Source organism: Protopterus annectens, chromosome 5.part0 (assembly GCF_019279795.1).
Source record: "Protopterus annectens isolate FY-2018-M chromosome 5.part0, PAN1.0, whole genome shotgun sequence".
Lineage (NCBI taxonomy): Eukaryota > Metazoa > Chordata > Ceratodontiformes > Protopteridae > Protopterus > Protopterus annectens.
The window spans coordinates 1795204797-1795226378 of NC_056735.1; the positions used below are offsets into that span (position 1 = coordinate 1795204797).

At 43.7% G+C, this 21582-nt stretch overlaps 1 protein-coding gene across 1 annotated transcript in view; it reads right to left on the minus strand.

Moving 5' to 3' along the window:
• Positions 1-21582, minus strand: part of ZDHHC20 (zinc finger DHHC-type palmitoyltransferase 20) — a 1600692-nt gene that overhangs the window by 922260 nt on the left and 656850 nt on the right. Inside the window, exon 6 of the mRNA XM_044072039.1 lies at positions 12824-12856. Within this exon, the coding sequence (XP_043927974.1) occupies positions 12824-12856 (33 nt within the window). The remainder of the gene's footprint in view (positions 1-12823; positions 12857-21582) is intronic.

Below are 21582 nucleotides of genomic sequence, written 5' to 3' on the forward strand. Positions count from 1 at the left end.
CAAAAACCTCTGTATTAGAGGAACCAAAAGCTAAACATCAATCCAAAGAAGAATTTAAAATCTAAATTTTCACATCTGGGATGTTCTGAGAATGCAGTCAGGCAAACCTCCTTAAAAAAGTACCAGTGGCCACGGCCCTGGAAGTGGTATCAAATGAGACATGCATGCTGTAAACACTGAGTTGTGACCTCCAAGATGGAATAAACTTAATTTAGTGTCTTTCTCAAAATGCAACTGCAGACGCACCATTTCTCATATTTTCACAGTCAGAATAAACTAACATTTGAGCCTGACAATTTAAAATTCTAAAAACTCTTAAGTTACAGAAGCATATACCTTTTTCCAGTATTTATCAATAATCCTCCCATCCTTGTTAGCAAAAGTAAAACTAGAATAAACCAAATGTTTAGCAGCAGTAGGATTAACTAAAGCTATAACTGCTTTGTCAGGTTTAAAATGAGTGTAAAACCTTAAAAAGATCAAGAAGCATTATATATTCTAGCTAAACTTTTAGGGGCAACAGCCTGAGTATCAGGACAATTGCGGGCAGTGACACACATCCTTAAAGTCTGACAGAACTGGATGAATGGGTGCAGGTTCAGGAAATTCCTTCTACAACAGCTCGTAGTATTTTCTGAGGGAATGAGAAACTTCAGCGTTCTCCCACTGAAAACATTAGCACATTCTGAAAACAGTCTCAGAGAAAGATAACCCCCCCCCACACACACACACACAGGAAGAATCAGAGACTCTCCTCAGAGTCTGAATGAGACAACTGAGGAGAAAACCCCATCCTGTTCAGATAGAGAGATCTTCCTAAAGAAGTTCAAGAATCTCAATTTTACCAGAAACCTCTTTAGTTCAGGCTATTCTTCTATTATATATGGAAATTTTTGGAAGATTAAATACATGTTTAGTCTTTTTTTTTGGACAGGAAAAATAGAGCCAGCGGTGTTATTAATGGAAGCAGCAGCTTTCCCAGGGATATGCAGAACATTTTGACCAAACAGGGAAGTCTTCCCTTTTCTCTCCACCAGAATCATCAAGAGTGGGCTGAGACAAATTGCTAGCCTTTATTTTTTCCTCCTTTTAATGCGTTTTTGGTGTTGGATTCCAGGTCCAACTCTCGTGCTTTCCCCATCCAGTTAATATACAATGTCCTCTCAGCGTTTCCAGATTCCTGGGCGCCCGTCCTCTACCTATAGCAATAGCAGGTTTATTTTAAATGAACCATTTGTCCTTTTATTTTGAAGTAATACCATCATTTTGCCTTCAACACTCCTTGATGCCTAACTTGGATAATTCTTCCAGGTGAGCTGTTTTCCATTTTTTCAGGTCTCCCACTTGGTGGACTGCCATTTTCCCTATATTATCCATGTGTCCACTCCCCAAGCCCTTCCTACCACAGTCTTCTCCTTCGTAAGCACAAACGGCACCTTGTGGCCTTGGTTTTTCAACCTTTCATTTTTTTATTAATTTATTTTTTACTCTTAGTTTTATAGATTCTACATTCTGGCTCATTCCATTAGTCACTGTGACTAACGCTCAGCACCCTCTCCACCAATTTCCACTTTTACAATTTAGATTTTTTTGCGCCCTTGGTGGACCACTAGATTTCTGGACCAGCCCTAAAGATACACCCCGGCCACATTGTTACAATTCAACTATTATCCATGCTGTACTCTGTGTTAACTCAGGCCATTGCATTTAATTATTCAGGCTTCTTACCCCTAGCAATGGCAGAGTACAGACTAACTTGAGAGTCTACTCCAATATTTTCTTTAAGCTAGGAGGGCAGCTGAGGACCCTCACAGTCGCAGAGTAATATTAGTCTCAGTTTTTCATGTGTGTTGATACTTGTGGGTCCCAGCCCTTTACAGTCTCTCTCCTGATCGTGATATCTGCAGTTTATTCTTTAAGCAAGATCTGTAACTCTTTACATTCCATGGACACCACCTGAAATAATGGAGCTATTTTCATTTATACATTATTTTCCCACTCTATCCTATGCTCCACCAATTCCTAGTGCATATTTTGACCCCTTCCCCATACACAGTCTCTTCCACTTCTACTAAAACTTTTTAAATGGAATGGATTCCTCTTAAAAACTTCATTTTAACAAGATTGTATCTTATTTTTCATTTTTCATCTCTCCTTATTGGGTAAGGCTGGTTAAGGGTTTTTCTTGTAGCTAATTATTCTGTTTTACAAGTTTTTATTGGTAGGATTTTTATAAATAAAATTTAAAAATGAAATACGGACGTACAATAACCCTGATGGCAAACCTAAAGAGGTTTAAGCGAAAGCACCACACAAATAAGATGTGTTCCATCCCTCACACTCATGATCATGGCCAAACGCAAACACTGCTTACAGTAAGTTTCTAAGGTTTGAAATCTGAATGTCTTTATTTTATTTGTATTTATTTATTTAACATTTGTTGACCAGTAAAGTTAGACTAGGTTCCACAGTGTCTGTTTTCAGCAGAGGCCCGGGGAGAAATGCTCCAGATGCATGTCTTTGGAATGTCTTTTTGTTGAGACTCTAATATGGAAATCTGATGAGATTCCTTTTAACGTGATTGGTTGGCATACAGTTAGTTAACCACATACCTAAGCACACCAGGTCGGTCCCTACTTTTTGGGCTTTAACAATAAAGGCTCAACCCACCATTCTCTAACCAATAGCAGGGTCCCAAACTGGTACACACCTACCTCCACTGGGTGTAAAACCAAGTCAACTCTAACTGTAAAATGTTCATGTACGAAGCGCTCATTTGCCATTAAAGCTTTGAAAAGAAGACTGAGAAAGGTGTTTTACTTTACTCCTCTGGAAATTAGACCACAGCCAAATAACTTGGGCTGGAATTTACTTGTTAGTCATCTGGGCAGTCTTATCAAGACTCCAAGGATACACAGATTTGAGCACAAATGCTCCACCAAGAGTACTAACAGCAGCCAGTATAATATGAACTGCAGGAGCTGGCTAAAGATCCATTCTCTCAGCTATAATCAAGCTATATTCTTTTTAAAGACTCTTTGGATACATTCTTTTTAAAGAATAGACAGGCCCCTGAGGCCAACGTTTTAGAAACCCAGCCCCTCTCAAACAACATAGGAAAGAAGGGGGAATATGGACACCAGTAGGATACATGGCATCAAACAGGCAGGCAAATCCTTACTCACCTATGCCTACCCTAAACTTTCATGTAAGCTTCTTCTTAAACAAGAACGTACAATAAAACATTTTTTTTTAAATGGGCAAGTTTTTTTCACCAAAGGGAACTCATCTGCCAGCAAAGAAACAGCACAAGCCAACCAGCAATCACTGAAAGCCTCAGAAAAATGCTCTCTTCAAAGTCAGGAAAGCTCTGAAGGGCCTGGAGTCCAACAAAGTCTTTTTATTTAGTTCATCTCATGTTCATGGATGGTTTGGGTGTGTGAAATGTGACCTGAAGCTTTGGAAGCTGGCCAGCTGTTACCCTTGGCAGGACAGAATCCACATAGCTAAGACCACTACAGCAGTGATCAATATGAGTATCGAAGTGTGATACTCTAAATAGAGATCTGTGCCTGAAGTCACTTAACACTTGCTCAAATTCAGATAAAGTAAAAGCACCTTTTTGTTTATAACTTGTATATTTCTTCGCTACATACAGTTCAGATATTTCAAAAACGGATGCACAAGCATGAACCCAGCCACTGGGGATGCACAAGCCAGTGCATTTCTTTGTGCCAGTCCCAAGCCCGGATAAATGGGGAAAGGTTGCATCAGGAAGGGCATCCGGCATAAAATTTTGCCAAATCATACATGCAGCCAACAGTACGGATATACATACTGGATTGATCAAGGCCTGGGTTGACGACTGCCACCAGTACTGTTGGCCAACAGGGTGCTGACGGAAATTGGGCTACTGTTGGCCGAAGGAGGAGAAGAGGGGTAAGGCATGCCCGAAGGCGGGTAAAGGCTAGGACTGTGATAGTGAGGGTCGGAACTTTGAATGTTGGCAGTATGACTGGTATAGGGAGAGAGCTAGCTGATATGATGGACCGAAGAAAGGTTGGTATATTGCATGTGCAAGAGACCAGATGGAAGGGGAGCAAGGCTAGGTGTATCAGAGGCAGTTTCAAATTGTTTTATCATGGTGTGGATGGGAGGAGAAATGGCGTAGGCATTATCCTGATGGAACAGTAGGCTAAGAGTATTTTGGAGGTGGAAAGAGTGTCAGATAGAGTGATGTTTATGAAGCTGGAAATTGATGGTGTAATGATGAATGCTGTTAGTGCATATGCTCCACAAGTTGGGTGTGCAATGGATGAGAAAGAAAAATTTTGGAGCGAGTTGGATGAAGTGGTGATGACTGTACCCAAGGATGAGAGACTGGTGATTGGAGCAGATTTCAATGGGCATATTGGTGAAGGGAACAGAGGGGATGAGGAAATGATGAGTAGGTATGGTGTTAAGCAAAGGAGTGCAGAAGGTCAGATGGTAGTGGATTTTGCGAAAAGGATGGACATGGCTGTGATGAATACGTATTTTAACAAGAGAGAGGAGCATAGGGTGACATACAAGAGTGGAGGAAGATGCACACAGGTGGATTATATCTTATGTAGATGGGCCAAGTCTGAAGGAGATTAGAGACTGTAAAGTGGGGGCAGAGGAAAGTGTAGTTAGGCAGCATACGATGGTGGTTTGTAGGATGACATTGGTGATCAAGAAGAGAAGGATGAGTGTGAGGGCAGCACCAAGGACCAAATGGTGGAAATTGAAAAAGGGTAATTGTGAGGTGATGTTCAGGGATGAGTTAAGACAGGCACTGGGTGGCAGTGAAGAGTTACCGAATAGCTGGGTAACTACAGCAAAGCTAGTAAGAGAGATGGCTAGAAAGGTGCTTGGTGTGACATCTGGAAAGAGGAAGGAGGACAAGGAGACCTGGTGGTGGAATGAAGAAGTACAGGAGAGTATACAGAGAAAGACGTTGGCTAAGAAGAAGTGGGATTGTCAGAGAGATGAAGTAAACAAGCGTATAAGGAGATGAGGTGCATGGCAAAGAGAGAGGTGGCTAAGGCCAAGGATAAGGCGTATGAAGAGTTGTATAAAAGGTTGGACATTAACAAGGGAAAAAAGGACCTGTACCAACTGGCTAGGCAGAGGGACCAAGCTAGTAAAGATGTGCAGCAGGTAAGGGTGATAAAGGATAATGAGGGAAACGTACTCACAAGCGAAGTGTGTGTGTTGAGCAGATGGAAGGAGTACTTTGAGGGGGCTGATGAATGAAGAGAATGAGAGGGAGAGAAGGTTGGATGATGTGCGGATAGTGAATCATGAAGTGCAGTGGATTAGCAAGGAGGAAGTAAGGATAGCTATGAAGAGGATGAAGAATGGAAAGGCTGTTGATCCAGATGACATACCTGTGGAAGCATGGAGGTGTTTAGGTGAAATGGCAGTGGAGTTTTTAACTAGATTGTTTAATGAAATCTTGGAAAGTGAGAGGATGCCTGAGGAATGGAGAAAAAGTGTTTTGGTACCGATTTTTAAGAATAAGGGTGATGTGCAGAGCTGTAGTAACTACAGAAGGATTAAATTGATCAGTCATAGCACGAAGTTATGGGAAAGAGTAGTGGAAGCTAGGTTAAGAAGGGAGGTGATGATTACTGATCAGCAGTATGGTTTCATGCCAGGAAAGAGCACTACAGATGCGATGTTTGCTCTAAGGGTGTTGATGGAAAAGTACAGAGAAGGTCAGAAGGAGTTGCATCGTGTCTTTGTGGACTTAGAGAAAGCATATGACAGGGTGTCTAGAGAGGAGTTGTGGTATTGTACGAGGAAGTCGGGAGTGTCAGAAGTATGTAAGAGTGGTACAGTATATGTACGAGGGTAGTGTGACAGAGATGAGGTCTGCGGTGGGAGTGATGGATGCGTTTAAGGTGGAGGTGGGATTACATCAAGGATCAGCTCTGAGCCCTTTCTTATCTGCAATGGTGATGGACAGGTTAACAGACGAGATCCAACAAGAGCCCCTGTGGACTATGATGTTTGCAGATGACATTGTGATAGGTTCATAGGTTCATACTAGGCTATCTGCCCAAGGGCATTTATAAGCCTAGCCCATAGTTATGTGGCTTTCGCCACCCCTTTAGTTTGAATAAAACTATGCCTATTATTTTGCAGTGCCTCTGTCAAGCAGTGACACTGAAGTAATCCCTGGGGTATATCTGCGATCTCCCATCCATTGGTCAAGATTCCTCTTGAACAAGGCCAGCGAGGTGCTCTGTCTCACATGTACCAGGATTTTGTTCCACAGCATAGGGAGTCTCTGGGTGATGAATCTGTCCCTCCAGCACGTTCTATTAATAACCGTGTCAAGGTTTAAGTCTCCCGCCCTTGTGGTTCTGAGGGATCTAGATTTTTTGAGGTGAAGCATATTCATCAAATCTGGGTTTAACATGGCCTTATATGTCAGGCACAGGTCACCTCTGAGCAAGCGGTATGAGACTGAATAGAGCTGTTGTTCTTTCAGTCGGGCAGCATAAGACATATTTTTGAGACCCTTTATCCTTTTGGTGAGGAACTTTTGGGGCCTTTCCAGCTGCTGCAGGTGTCAGGTCAGATACATTCCGAATGGGGCATTGTACTCAATCATAGGTCTAATGAGAGATGAGTACAGGGGGACGATGACCTCCCTTGATCTAGATGTGAATCCCTTCATGATCAGGTGGGCAATGTAGAAAGTTTTCCTAACTACTTTAGCAACATGAGTGTCAAACGAAAGGCTACTGTCAACCTGGGTCCCCAGATCCCTGATGACTTCTTCTGTGCTCAGTGGATTGCCACCTATATGGTAGCTAGGGGTAACCTTGTTTTTCCCGAAGGGTATGACTATGCATTTCTTGGCGTTTAACTTTAGGCCATGGCTCTGGCACCAGTTATCCGTTTCTGTGAGGCCCTTCTGAAGGATATCTGTGTCAGATGTGTTTTCGACTATGATGCCCAGTTTGCAGTCATCTGCAAACTTTGTCAGCCATAACCCTCCTGTGTTTGCTTGTACTTCAGAAAAGTAGATGCCGAACAAGAGTGGACCCAGGACTGAGCCCTGTGGGACACCACTTGTGACAGGCTTTGAGTCTGACATGGCTCCAGCAACTCTGACCCTGTGGGTTCTGTCACTTAGCCAAGTTTGCAACCCATCTTGTGATGTATGGGTTTACATTCAAGCTGATGAGTTTTTCGATGATACCCGAGTGGGGTATTGTGTCGAAGGCCTTTGCCAGGTCGAGGTAGGCTGTATGGACTGCCTTTCCCTCATCAATGGCCTTGGTGACTGTCTCGAAAAAGTCCAACCAAGTTTAAAAGGCATGATCTGCCTTTGACAAAGCCAAACTGGGTTGGATCCACAGTCTGCAAGTTCCCTATGTCTTTATGAGTTCCATTATGATCCTCTCCATGGCTTGGCAGATAAGGCTTGTCAAGCTAATGGGACGGTAATTTCCAGGGTCGGTGGAGGCACCGCCCTTGTGAAGTGGGACCACAGTCGCCGTGCACCACTCCTTGGGTACGTATCCTTAGGTGAGGCTAAGATTAAACAGCTGTCCTAACTGCGGGTTTAATTCCTCATTGAGTTCATGGAGCACACAGCCGGGGACACCATCCGGTCCCATGGATGCTGTGTTTTTTGCCTTGGAGAGAGCAGTTCTCACCTGGGCGTTGGGAGATGTTTGGGGGGCTACAATCCTCTGGTATAGATCTCTCCTTTTGGGGGGGGGAGGGGAGAGAGAAGTTTGCACTGAACCTGTCAGCCAGTATGTTGGCAATCTGTGTAGGTTCAGTAATCTTCACATCATTTTGAACTAAATTCTGAGCATATCTGGGAGTTTCCTCCTAGGTTTCTAACATAGCTAAAGAAGGCCTTATGAGTCCTTGGCGATTAAATTTGCCTTGGATGATTTTATGAGAGCTCTTAGTTTTTTACTTAATGATCAAAGGTGTCTTACCTTTCAAGGATTTTGCTCTATCTTGTAGTAGCTTCCTCCTTTTGTTGTAGAGCTTGTTTATGGCTGGGGTCCACCAGACTGGACGCTTGCCTTTGGTACAAAGAGTCTTAGTTTTGTTTGGGATTGCCTGATCCATGCAGTCCTGTAGGTGCTGGTAGAAGGCATTTGTAAGTGATTCAGCGGTTTGAGTAATGTTTACCACTGGCTCAGGGGCCTTAAAGGAGATCACACTAGTTTTTAGAAGTGTGAAGTCGGCTTTTGAGAATTTTTTCACTGTGGTCTTTTTATTTCAGGTGGGGGCGGGATGAGGACCTCCAGCGAGATTAGTTTATGATCTGATCTCACCAGTGAGGGGTATACTTCCGGTGTTGAACATTGTGATCCCATGTTCGTGATGATGAGATCAAGTATGTTTTCTCCTCTTGTGGGGATGGTGACTAGTTGTTCCATGGCATTTGAGTTTATGAACTCCAGGAACCTTTGGGCTAGAGTGTTTGGGCTTGAGTAGTGTTCCCAGTCTATATTAGGGTAGTTGAAGTCACCTAGTATGATGGTGTTTGGAGATACATTTATCCCCTCCAATGTTTTTAGGAAGGCCATGTGAGGTTCCTGAGTTTGAGAGGGTGGCCTGTAACATGCTACAAATTGCAGAGCAGTCTTGCCTATGGTTAATTGCACCTGGATGGTCTCCGATGCATCGTGTGTTGCCACCAACCTTGAGGTGTGGGTGTCCTTTATGAATATGGACACCCCCCCTCCTTTCTTGGTGTTGTCCGGATTTTGGGGCCGGAGCATGATATGAGGTGAAACCTGATAGTGCTGGGGTGCTCTCAGGAGCCTTGAACCAGGTTTCTGTCACAGCACAGACATCGATGTTCTCCATACTGAGAAGGGCCTCGAGTCGTGCATCTTGAGATTGAGACTTCTGGCATTGAGCAGCATTACCCTTAGTTTTTTCCTTTTTGTGTTCTAGGGTGGTAGGTTTAGAATTTGAGCCTTGCCTAAAAAGGCACTATGGGGGTGGCAAGAGCCTTTGCCAATATCCGAAGCCTAGGGTGACAGGTGCAAGCCGTCCCTTGAAGCAGCGTGGCTTGTCCAGCATGTCATCCCAGGCAGACAGACATTGGATCCCCTTTGAATGACACCAGAATTTAAGCCAATTATTAAAGCTGATCATCTTATCACTGTATTGTGGCATCATTCTAGGTGAAGGTAGGATACTGCTCAAGGTCAGGGTCATACCTGCCTGGGCTACATAATCAGAGAGCTCCTCAATGTCTCTTTTCATGTAGTCCAAGGAGGTTCTTCTCAGGTCGTTGACACCAGCGTGGACAATGACTGAGTCGTACTTGTACCTGCTGTTGAGAGACCTGAGTGCTTGCGTTATGTGGCGGATTCTAGCGCCCGACAGGCAGCTTACTGTGACCTTCTCCTTACTCAGTCTGGTGAGCAGGACGTCAGTGTGTCTGACTATGGAGTCACCTATGACAAGTATGTTTGGTGTTGTATTTGGCCTTAAGGGCAGTGACTGCTTTGCGCACTGATTTTGTTGTTTATGTGTTGTTTGTGTGGTGTATTGAGTTTGCAGTTGCTTGGGTGTCTGCTTTGGAGGCCTCTGCTGTTTAGGTAAATTTTTACTCAGAGCCTCCGAGTATGTCTTAGTGTGTTTATGTGTTTGATTCAGTGGTGTGGTTGAGTTATGTGAGACTGGTATTGTGGTGTGTGTAGTTGCCTTCTCCTCCTGCCTGGTCTTGCCAGTCCTGAGTTGAGAGAGCTCAGCCTCCAGTCTGGCTAAATAGCTGCATGTCTCACAAGTGTTAATGTTACGTGGGAGGAGAGGGTTGTCCTGTATTGAGAGTAGGGAACAGGTGGAGACGACCCTGGAGAGATGGAGATATGATCTAGAGAGAAGAGTAATGAAGGCCAGCAGGACTAAGACACAATATGTGTGTGAATGAGAGGGAGGATAGAGGAATGGTGAGAATGCAGGGAGTAGAGGTGGCGAAGGTGGATGAGTTTAAATACTTTGGATCAACAGTTCAGAGTAATGGTGAGTGTGGAAGAGAGGTGAAGAAGAGAGTAATGGCAGGATGGGGTGGGTGGAGAAGAGTGTCAGGAGTGATTTGTGACAGATTAGTACCAGTAAGAGTGAAAGGAAAGGTCTACAAGCGGGTAGTGAGACCAGCTATGTTATATGGGTTGGAGACAGTGGCTCTGACAAAGGCAGGAGGTCAGAGCTTGACGTGGCAGAGTTGAAGATGTTAAGATCTGCACTGGGTGTGATGAGGATGGACAGGACTAGGAATAAGTACGGTATCCCGGGTTGCGTGCTACGTGAACTCCAAGAGGAACTAAACCCGCACATAAAAATGCTATTTAACCTTAGCCTTACTACAGGATATGTACCTGAACACTGGCGTACAGCAACAGTGGTCCCACTCCACAAAGGGGGTACCTCTACAGACCCTGGGAACTACCGCCCCATAAGCTTAACCAGCCTGGTCTGCAAAGCTATGGAAAGAATCATTATGGAACTCATAAACAGAGACATTGGGGACCTACAGACACATGATCCCACCCAGTTCGGCTTTGTAAAGGGCAGATCCTGCCTTTTGAACCTGGTTGACTTTTTCGAAACAGTCACTAGACTGTATTGATGAAGGCAAAGTAGTCCATACAGCCTACCTGGACTTGGCTAAGGCCTTCGACAATACCTCACTCAGGCATCATAGATAAGGTCAACAGCTTAAATGTAAACCCTTATGTCACTAGATGGGTTGCAAACTGGCTAAAGGACAGAACCCATAAAGTTAAAATCGTTGGAGCAATGTCAGACTCAAAGCCAGTCACAAGTGGTGTCCCACAGGGATCTGTCCTGGGACACCAAGTGTTCGGCATTTATTTCTCAGATGTTAAAGCAAACGTGGGAGGGTTGTAGCTGACAAAGTTCGCAGATGACTGCAAACTTGGTGCCATAGTCGATACACCAGCGGACACATACATCCTACAAAAACAACTGGTGCCGGAGTCATGGCCTTAAACTAAATGCCAAAAAATGTATAGTCATCCCCTTTGGGAAAAACAAAGTACCCACAAATTATCACATAGACAGCAACCCACTGAGTACGGAAAAACTAATCAGAGACCTAGGGACCCAAGTCGACAGCGACCTCTCATTTGACACCCACGTTGCCAAAGTGGTTAGAAAGACATTCTACCTTGCACACCTTATCATGAAGGGATTCACATCCAGATCCAAGGATGTCATTGTACCCCTACACTCCTCCCTCATTAGACCCATGATTGAGTACAATGCCCCATTTGGTATGTACCTCACCCGGCATTTGCAACAGCTGGTGTGACCACAAAAGTACCTCACCAAGAGGATCAAGGGTCTCCAACATATGTCTTATTCTGCCAGACTAAAGAAACTCCAGCTCTATTCAGTAGCATACCGCCTGCTCAGAGGTGATCTGTGCCTGATGTACAAGGCCATGTCCAATCAGGAACTGATGGACATGCTCCACCTCAAAAAATCCAAATCCATCAGAACCACGAGAGCTAAAGACTTAAACCTTGGCACAAGTATGAATAGAACATGCTGGAGGGATAGATTCATAACCCAGAGGCTTCCCATGCTCTGGAACAGAATCCCAGTTCATGTTAGGCAGAGCCCCTCACTAACTCTCTTCAAGAGAAATCTTGATGAGTGGATGGGAGATCGTAAGTTTACCCCAGGGGTCACCTCTGTCTCGCTACTAGACAGGGGCACAGTAAACTAATTCTATTATATAAGGGGACCTTCACTGTGTCACTACTAGACAGAGGCACAGTATTCTAAATCTATTCTGTACATTTTTGTACCATTTCATGGGGTGGCGAAAGCCACATCACTATGGCTAGGCTTACAAATGCCCCAGGGCAGATAGCAGAGTACTAAACTATAAAACTAAAGTATATTAGAGGGTCAGCCCAGGTTGGCAAGTTTTGGAGAAAAAGCCAAAGAGGCAAGACTACATTGGTTTGGACATGTGCTGAGGAGGGATGCAGAGTATACTGGGAAAAAGATGCTAAGGATGAAGCTGCCAGGTAACGGGAAAAGAGGAAGTCCTAAGATAAAGTTTATGGACGTGGTGAGAGAGGACATGCAGGTGGTTGGTGTGACAGAGCAAGATGCAGACAGGAAGAAATGGAACCAGTTGATCTGCTGTGGCGACCCCTAACGGGAGCAGCCAAAAGAAGAAGATGCACAAGCAACTTTGCAGGAAGATAAAAAAAATGAGCTCAAATAGTGTTTCCCTATCATGCAGTTGTTTCAGTTTTACTTACGCACAAACAAAAAAAATGTTGACTGCTACCTTCTCTTACTTTGGGGCAGAAAGATGAGAATGCAATTAACTCCATTAACCAATAAATTAAAAATAAACATTTTCATCACATCTTCATCTTCTGCAATGCTAATACCTAGTCATCATTTTAAGCAGTATTTTACAGCTTGCTATCCTTCTAAAATGCCATGAAGGCTACCAAAGGAATTAATCCCGACTTGGGGTGGAGTGGAGGAAGTCACTGAACAATGGATCCTAAATGCAGCAAAAATATTATGTAGAATGCCTCAAAGCCTATTTTACTTTTTTCTCTATATTTCTAGTGCATTCAGCACCAATTACTTGCTTATCCCTTCCAATTAACTAATTAATTGCTGACATATTTGTGCTGACAACCAACCATGCCTTCATGGTATTAAAAAAAACAAAAAAAACAATGGCTACAAAAAGATACAACTATACAATTCACAGTGATCAAAAACACTGACATTTTGAGAAACATACCAAGGGCAGTGATGATCCATTTTAAGAACACACCTAAAAAGAAATGAAAAAGTTTAAAATACGGTACAACATAGACCATATAAAAACTCAAAAACTCTACAACAGAATTTAGATGTTTAGTGCACTACACAGCACAAATGTCAATGCAGCCTACAGCAAATTAAAAATAACCACCGCCTGACATGTAACATTCTTTGACAAGTGTATTCCTCCCTATATTTTCCTTCCTTGCTCTAACATGTATAAGCAACCCACTCAGCAGTATGCATATGTTTTGTTTAAAGTAGAAAAAAAGCATTTCAATAAAGCCATACAGCCAATTCAAAACAAACAAAACTTCACTTATTTTTAAAACAAAACTAGCCTTTTCAGATAATTACAACAGACAGCCTACGCTTTAAAATCCAAATAATGCCCTGAGGTGGGCTGCTAACCAAATTGCAACCATTCTATCTGTAACATATTTTAAAAAATAAACAAATTAGTCACACCAGTCAAAAGAAGAGCAGCTGTTTCACTGCAACAGAAAAAATGAACAGAGATCTTATATTAAGGAGTTAAAAAAAAAAAAACTAATGCCCAATAAACACGAGTCTTAAAAGAAAAATGTCTGCAAACTAAGAGCTTTGTTACTGGCAGTGATACTGATGTTCACAAAAATTAAGAAACCAAGAGGAAGTCAACTACAATTGAACAAAAAGTACCTAATGCGTAAAGGCTTGTGTAGTGCATGGAGTGCCATTACTGTCTGACAGCTGATGCACAGGATTAAGGCTATGAGCTGTAGTTCCTGTAGTACAGTGTTTACTTCCCTCAACCCTCACTAGCCTACTGTGCGACACTGAGCAAGTCACTTAACCAGACGATGCTTGGCAGAAAATGGGAATTTGGGCTAGGCTCCAAAACAGTCTACGGCACTGCAAGCCTAGTAACTACCTACAAGCCCATTATGCTCCACAATTGGGGGGAGGGGTACTTGTTAAGCCCATCTCTACCATGAGAATCAATCTTGAGAGGTATAGGGTGCTTAAGAAAATCTTAAGGACAAGCTCTATTAAGACTGGGTCGCACACTAAGTGCTGACAGGGGAGAGTGCCGACTGGCAAACAGCAGTAGCAGAAGGTAATGCAGATTTGAAAAAGCTGTTAGTACTCTGCTATACTAAATAAACAATGTGGCAGAATGACATGCCTAACAGCTTTGAAAACAGTGTAGCTTTACAAAGGGCTTTGTTTCTGCCTGCTGTCTCTCTGACACAGTTAAAATGTTTTTTTTTTCTGTACCTGGTAGTACATGGGCAGATAAAGCTCCATGTAAGAATTATGATTGGGTCACCAATTACAAAGCTTTATGTACAAGCTTCACTCTCGAGGTGAATTTCTTAGTATCTATGCCTTGAAAATTTAACACCCTGGTTATAATCACACACCCAATCTAAATCTTCGACATTCTTACAGCATCAGTTGTTCTATGACAGAAACCTTCTTCATGTTCTACAACAGCATCACTCTTCTTCAATCACAATTTGACAAACTTGATTACCACAAAATGGGTGTGATGGGCACTCTGTGGCATTTCACTTCATGTCATATGCCAACTACAGAAGGGTGGCCAGCTACTGAGCCTGCTAATTCATCCTTGGCTTCTAGAAAGCACAATGTTTACAGATCGTGCTATGAAGATCTGACAGCTACTCTGTTAACAAATATACAGTTGCACAACTTGCAGGTAAATTCCAAAATCCTAGGCTGAATGGAGGAGCTATAGACATACATATGGATGGCAGGAGGGTCTACTTTGTTGCACTGAAAACACAAAAGCTTGCACATTTCATAAAGAAACACAATGTAAATATAAACTACATAAATATGTACTCAAGAAGATTGTAAATTCATGGAAATGTTAAAACCACAAATATAACAGTCATCACATACCTTTCCATACTTAATATATTTTCAATCTGACAGAAACGAATTACTAAAGAAAGCAGGCAAGTAAATGATCTCTTTCCCTACCAGCTGTCAAATCTCAATACACTGCAAAACAATGAGTCAAGCCCTACAAAGTACAGTTGTGTACCTACCATAAATGTAGATGTTCGATTGTATTCACTGTTGCAGTCATTACTCTTGGGTTATCCTGCTGGCAGGCTACCCGAAGTCGGTCTGAATTCCAAGTCTTGGTCCGGCGTCGGTTGCTGTCGCCTCTTCCCTGACGTCAGAGTGCCAGGGGTATATAAAAGATGCAGCAGACGCAATTTTCTTCAGTTTTTTTGGCCCCAGATGTCAGGTGCCCCCAAAAGGGTAGGCTAAAAAAATTATGCCAATAAACATGCATACACTAAAGTAAACATTTCATTCATCTACAAGCAAATACACCACATAGGTTGTATAGAATAGAGAAGTACAGATAAGACCCAGCAAAAGAAAGGGGGATGGTGGGAGGGTAACCTGAACTGCAACAGTGAATACACTTGAACATCTACATTTATGGTAGGTACACAACTGTACTATGTTCATCATGTTTCACTGTTGCAGTCATTACTCTTGGGTTGAATCCCAAAGCTGAGGATGGGTGGCTGTGGCTAAATAGGATTAGGAGAGGCTATGAGGCCCTGCAGAAAGTACAGTTTTGTACCTACCATAAATGTAGATGTCCGAACTGGATAGCATCTGCAGTCATAACAACTGGGTTGTCCTGTCGTCAGGCAGCCCTTCGGTCGTCCGGATTCCAAAGTCCGGGTCCGGCTTCGGCTGATGTCGCACTTCACCCGACGTCATCTCTGCTGGTCTTCGGGTATAAAGGCATCAGCCAACGCCATTTTCTTCAGTGTTTCTTGCCCCAGATGCCAGTTGCCCTCTTGGAAGGCTAAATTTTGGGTAAAAATGCCAATGTTCCCCAAAGGATAGAAGGCAAACACAAAAAATAAGCATGTATGTACATATATACAAACAAATACACCATAAAAGACTCCCCCCCACCAGCTAGCTATTAGGAGGGTAAATACCCTAGGAGTACCACAGAGGGGAAGGAGGGAGGGTAATCCTGACTGCAGATGCTATCCAGTTCGGACATCTACATTTATGGTAGGTACAAAACTGTACTATGTCCTTCATGGATGCATCTGCAGTCATAACAACTGGGTAGAATACCATAGCCAACTAGGGGAGGAGGAAGAATAGATTATGGTGTGGTTAGGATCCCTTGCAGTACAGCAGTGGCAAACCCTGCTCGGGATCTGGAATACAGAGGTAAATTATAATGCTTGGCAAATGTATGCACGGAGGTCCAAGTAGCCGCCTCAATAATGTCCTTGGTTGCCACTCCTCGTAAGAAGGCTGTGGTAGTGGCTGTTGCTCTTGTAGAATGAGGTCGTATGTTCTGTGGAATTGGTTTTCCATGGAAGGAGTAACAGAATCGTATGCAATTTCCTATCCATTTGGAGATTGTCTGTTTGGAAATTGCTTTTCCTTCCCTTCCTGTTGCATAGGCTACAAAAGCTGGTCAGTTTTTCTGTTACTTTTGTTCTGTCCAGGTAGTAGCGTAGCTGTCTGTGTACATCCAAGGTATGCAGCATTCTTTCCCTCTGTTTTGTGGGTTTGGGAAGAAGGTAGGTAGGTGGATTGCCTGGTTTAAGGACACTCTGGATACCACCTTAGGCATAAATGTAGGATTAGTCCTCATGGACACTCTGTCTTGGTGGAAGATTAGGAAGGGTTGTACTGCCATTAGGGCCTGAAGTTCAGAAACCCTCCTTGCTGAGGTTATTGCCAGTAGGAAAGCAGTTTTCCATGAAAGATGCTGTAGGTCTGCTGTTGCTGCTGGTTCAAAAGGTGCGAGTGTCAACTTTTCTAGCACAAAGTTCAAATCCCAAGCTGGCAGTGGTGGTTTCCTAGGAGGTTTTACATTCTTGATCCCTCTGAGGAACTGCCTGAGTAGAGGATGTGAGAAGACAGGTGGATCAAAGCTGTATTCTGCTGAAATAGCTGATGCATGTATCTTGATGGAGGAATAGGACAGGCCTGTATGTAGAAGCTCTGCCAAGTACTCCAGAATGTTAGCCATATCTATATTCGACACATCCTTCCCTCTTTCAGCACTCCAAATGACAAACCTTTTCCATTTCCCTGCATAGTTTCTTCTTGTTGAAGGTCTGCGGGCTTCAAGGATAATGTCTTTAACCCTTTGGGAGAGATCTGGAATAGTTGCTGCTATGTGATGTGCCATGCAGTCAGCTGCAACGTTTTTAGGTTTGGATGCATGATGCTGTAGTTGTTCTGAGTTAACATCAAAGGCATCAGGGTATTGACCACATTTTGTCCCGAGACATGCTCCTCAGCAATGGGTACCAGTGTTGTCTTGGCCAGTTTGGAGCTATCAGGATTATCCTTGGACGTTCCTCCTTGATTTTTAGTAATACCTTGTGTATCAAGGGAAGAGGTGGGAATGCATATGCTGTCAGGCCTTTCCAGCTGAAGGAGAGCGAATCCACTTTCGATGCAAGTGGATGGAATGTCCTTGTGCAGAATTTTTTGAGCTGGTGGTTGAGAGGGGAAGCGAATAGATCTATCTGTGGCATTCCCCATTTCTTTGCGATGGTCTTGAAGATGTCCGGGTGGAGCATCCATTCGTGAGCATCCGAGGTGGTTCTGCTAAACATGTCTGCTAGAGTGTTCTCCTTTCCCGGTACAAACATTGCCTGTAACTGGATGTTGTAGCTGAGTGCCAGGTTCCAAAGGTCCAAAGTCATTCTGCATAGGGGGTATGAATGAGTGCCTCCCTGTTTGTTGATGTACCACATGACTGTGGTGTTGTCTGTCCTTATCATCAAATGGCTTTCTTTGAGAAATGGTCTGAATTTTTGGATTGCCAGTTTTACTGCCAGCATTTCTTTTAGGTTGATGTGCAGGTGAAGCTGGTCCTGCATCCACAATCCTTGCACGCATTTGTCCAGCATGTGAGCCCCCCATCCTAGGTCTGAGGCGTCTGTTGTGATGGTTTGGCTTGCTTGATATTTGTGAAAGGGTAAGCCTGGGTTTGACTGGCATGCTTGAGCCCACCATAGGAACTCCTGTTTTAGGCATGGAATTAGTGGAATTTCTGCTTCTAGGCTGTGCCTGTGTTGGGACAATAAATTCTTTAGGTACCACTGTAGTTTTCTCATATGTAGTCTGGCATGTGGAACCAAGATTATGCATGATGCCATGAAGCCCAAGGCCTGCAGAACTTTTCTTGCTGTTAGTTTGCTGTGGTTTGTTAGTGCCAAGAAGTAAAAGGAGATCTTTTGTTTTCTGCAGTTAGGAATGCCATTTGTTTTACTGTGTCCAATTCAGCCCAAGAATGTCCTTGTTTGGGATGGAATCAGCCTTGATTTTGCAAATTGACTGTGTATCCCAGTGCTTGTAGCAAGTAAATGACCCTTTGTAAATCTGTTGTCAGCTTGCTTTTGTTGTCCCCTTGTAGCAGGCAGTCGTCCAGGTATGGATAAATTTGGATTCCCTGTAGTCTGCAGTGGGCGTTACTGATGCCAGGCATTTTGTGAATACTCTGGGCGCAGTAGATAAGCCAAAGGGCAATGCTGAGAATTGATAGTGCTCTGATCCTGCAAGAAATCTGAGGTATCTTCTGCAAATTGGTCGAATGGGGACGTGCAGGTATGCCTCCTTGAGATCTAGTGTTACCAGCCAACACTCCTTGCCCAGCATGGGAAGAAGTTGCTGTAGGGTCAGCATCTTGAATTTTGGGACAATGATGTATGTGTTTAAGGTGGACAGATCGAGAATAGGTCTCCAACTTTTTTCCTTTCTTGGAACTAGGAATAGTCTGGAGTAGAATCCTTTGCCTTGTTCTGTTATTGGTACTCTTTCCACAACTCTCATCTTTGTTAATTGCATTATCTGCTGTAGAGCTTCTGTTTTTTTGATTTGGAGGTAGGTTTGGCATTCCTCTTTTGACTGGTATAGTGTGGAAGTGGAACCGGTAACCTTGGTCTATGGTTTGCAAAATCCATTTGTCTTTTGTGATATAGTGCCAGTTCTTTGAAAATAAGGTTAATTTTCCGCCTAAGGGTGCTGCTATTTGTTCCCTGGTAGGCGGAGTTAGAATCAAGTCACTGTGATTGCCCTGTTGTAGTGGTAGTGGCTGTGCCTGTGGCTCTGTTATTACCTTGCCACTGTCGTCCTCTGTAGGCACCCCTCTAGATTGATTTCTGCCTCTGGAACGTCTATTCCTGCCCCTTTGGGATCTTGTGGAGTCAGGAAAGGACCAATTTTTGGCAGGCCAGTTCCTGCTAAACCTTGGGGGCTGATCCTGATAGAAATCTTTAACCGTTTGTAGAGATTTTGCCTTTTCTTCCATTTTCTTCATTACATGCTTGGCAGGTGTAACAAACAAACTGTTCTTATCCATAGGAGCATCTAATAACTTAGCTTTAACATGATCCGTAAAACTTGTTCCTTCAACCATGCATGTCTTCTTATCACTGTGCCAGTCATGGCTGATCTAAATGAAGCCTCCAGTGCATCATAGCCACATTTTAAGGAATGGTTACTAACCTGTTGTATGTTATTTACCATTTCTAATAGATTTTTCTTATCTATAGAGTCATCAGAGGATAGCTTTTTAGTTAACTGATCAAGCATAAACTCTTGGTATTGTATCATGTGAAACTGACAGTTTAAAGCTCTAGCTGAGAGAGTAGCAGAGGTGTAAACCTTTTGCCCCATCTGTCTAAAGACCTGGCTTCCCTTTCAGAAGGAATAGGGTTTTTGCTGTGGTTGAGGCTACTGCCTTAGGGCCCTGGGATATAGTTTCGGGTCTGCAAGAGGGGCCTTGTATAGGTGATGATGAGTGTCTGGCACCCTGTAAAATCTATCTGGTTTGGCAGGTGCTGGAGGTAAAGAATCTGGTGCAGTGCAAACATCATTAAATGCATCGTCCACAACAGAGAGGACAGGAGGTATAGCTAAGGGCCTGTGTTGTGGTAGGTGCAGAAAAGTCCTAAGTCCTTTTCTGGAGTCTGAAAAATCCTGTTCCTGCCATTGGAATTGTTCTCTCATGGCATGTAAGGTTTCCCCAAAGGAGAATTCTTCTGGTGGGGAAGCAGCTGGAATGGATTCTTCAGCATCTGAGTCCTCAAAATTGGAGAAAGGAGCCTCTGGCTGGTCTGTAATATCTGAGTCTTCCAGAATCATCAGAGGACACAGGCTCGAGGGGCTCTGCTCTAGGTCTCTTTTCTGGGGCTGAGAGGCCCTGTCTGGGTGAGATTGAGATCCCTAATTAAGGATATTAAATCTTCTGCCAGAGTAAGCATTTGTGAACTAGAAGTGGGCCTGGTTGAGCTGGGTTTAACTGTCACTGACTTAGTAGATTTGGCTGCTTTAGCCCTGGCGAAGGCCTTAATAGACATGGCTGCAGGAGGCCTAGCAGCACCACGTGCTGGGGTAGAGACATCCAAAGGGATGGTGTCTGATAAGTCACTAGTAACCACTGTAGTAGGTAAAATTTCTGAGGCCGATTCAAGTAAGGTAACCGGAACCTCAGTAGTAGTCATTGATTCGCTGTACTCTGATCAGTTTTCTCGGTTTCGCCGAAACAGAGACACTCGGGTTTGCTTAACCATGGTTTCGGCGAAACCGCGGACCCGAGTGTCGGTCTTTTCTTTGCGTTTTTAACAATTTGGGTAGTCGGAGGATCCGGCGGCATAATGTACGCAAATTCAGAGCCGAAAAACTGTTCAGCAAACTCCGACCGGCGCCTAAGCGTTCGTCGGTTGAAAGAAGCACAGGCGAACAGGCTGCTACGTCGTGGTCTGGGCCTAAACAAGGCAAACAGTAAGAGTGGAAATCTTTATGAGGTATTTGTTTCCCACAAGTTAAACAGTTATTGACTTTTTCTGACATCGGCTGAGGCAAGAAAGAGTCCCCAACGGGGTACTTAGCTTTTAGAAGTCTTCGAAGGAGTATTCGGTAGTAGTAATCTCTGGATCTGACCGACCGACACTTGCGAACAGCTTCTGCTTGGCCACGCGCAAGAAAGACTGAAGAAAATGGCGTCGGCTGATGCCTTTATACCCGAAGACCAGCAGAGATGACGTCGGGTGAAGTGCGACATCAGCCGAAGCCGGACCCGGACTTTGGAATCCGGCCGACCGAAGGGCTGCCTGACGACAGGACAACCCAGTTGTTATGACTGCAGATGCATCCATGAAGGACATCTGCAGTGGCAAAGCCTGCTCTGGATTTAGAGTAGAGAGGCAAGTGGTAGTGCTTTGTAAAAGTGTGCTCTGAACTCAAGTTGCAGCCACTAAGATGTCTTTGGTTGGTACTCCTCTGAGGAAGGCTGCTGAAGTGGCTGCTGCTCTGGTTGAATGTGGCCTAATGCCCTTAGACACTGATTTGCCATGTTGTGAGTAGCAGAAATGAATGCAATGGCCTATCCATTTTGAAATAGTCTGTTTTGAGATGGCCGTTCCTTGTGATCCTGCAGCATATGCCACTAAAAATTGCTCAGTCTTTCTGAAAGTTTTAGTTCTGTACAAGTAGAAGCGTAGCTGTCTGTGTATGTCCAAAGAATGCAGAAGTCTATTACCCTTGTTCTGTGGGTTTGGATAAAAGGTATGCAAGTGAATGGTTTGGTTAAGGGCCACAATGGACACCACCTTAGGTATACATGTTGGGTTTGTCCTCAGATAGACCCTGTCTGGATGAAAAATGATAAAAGGTTCCACAGCCATGAGTGCCTGTAGCTCAAACTAGTCT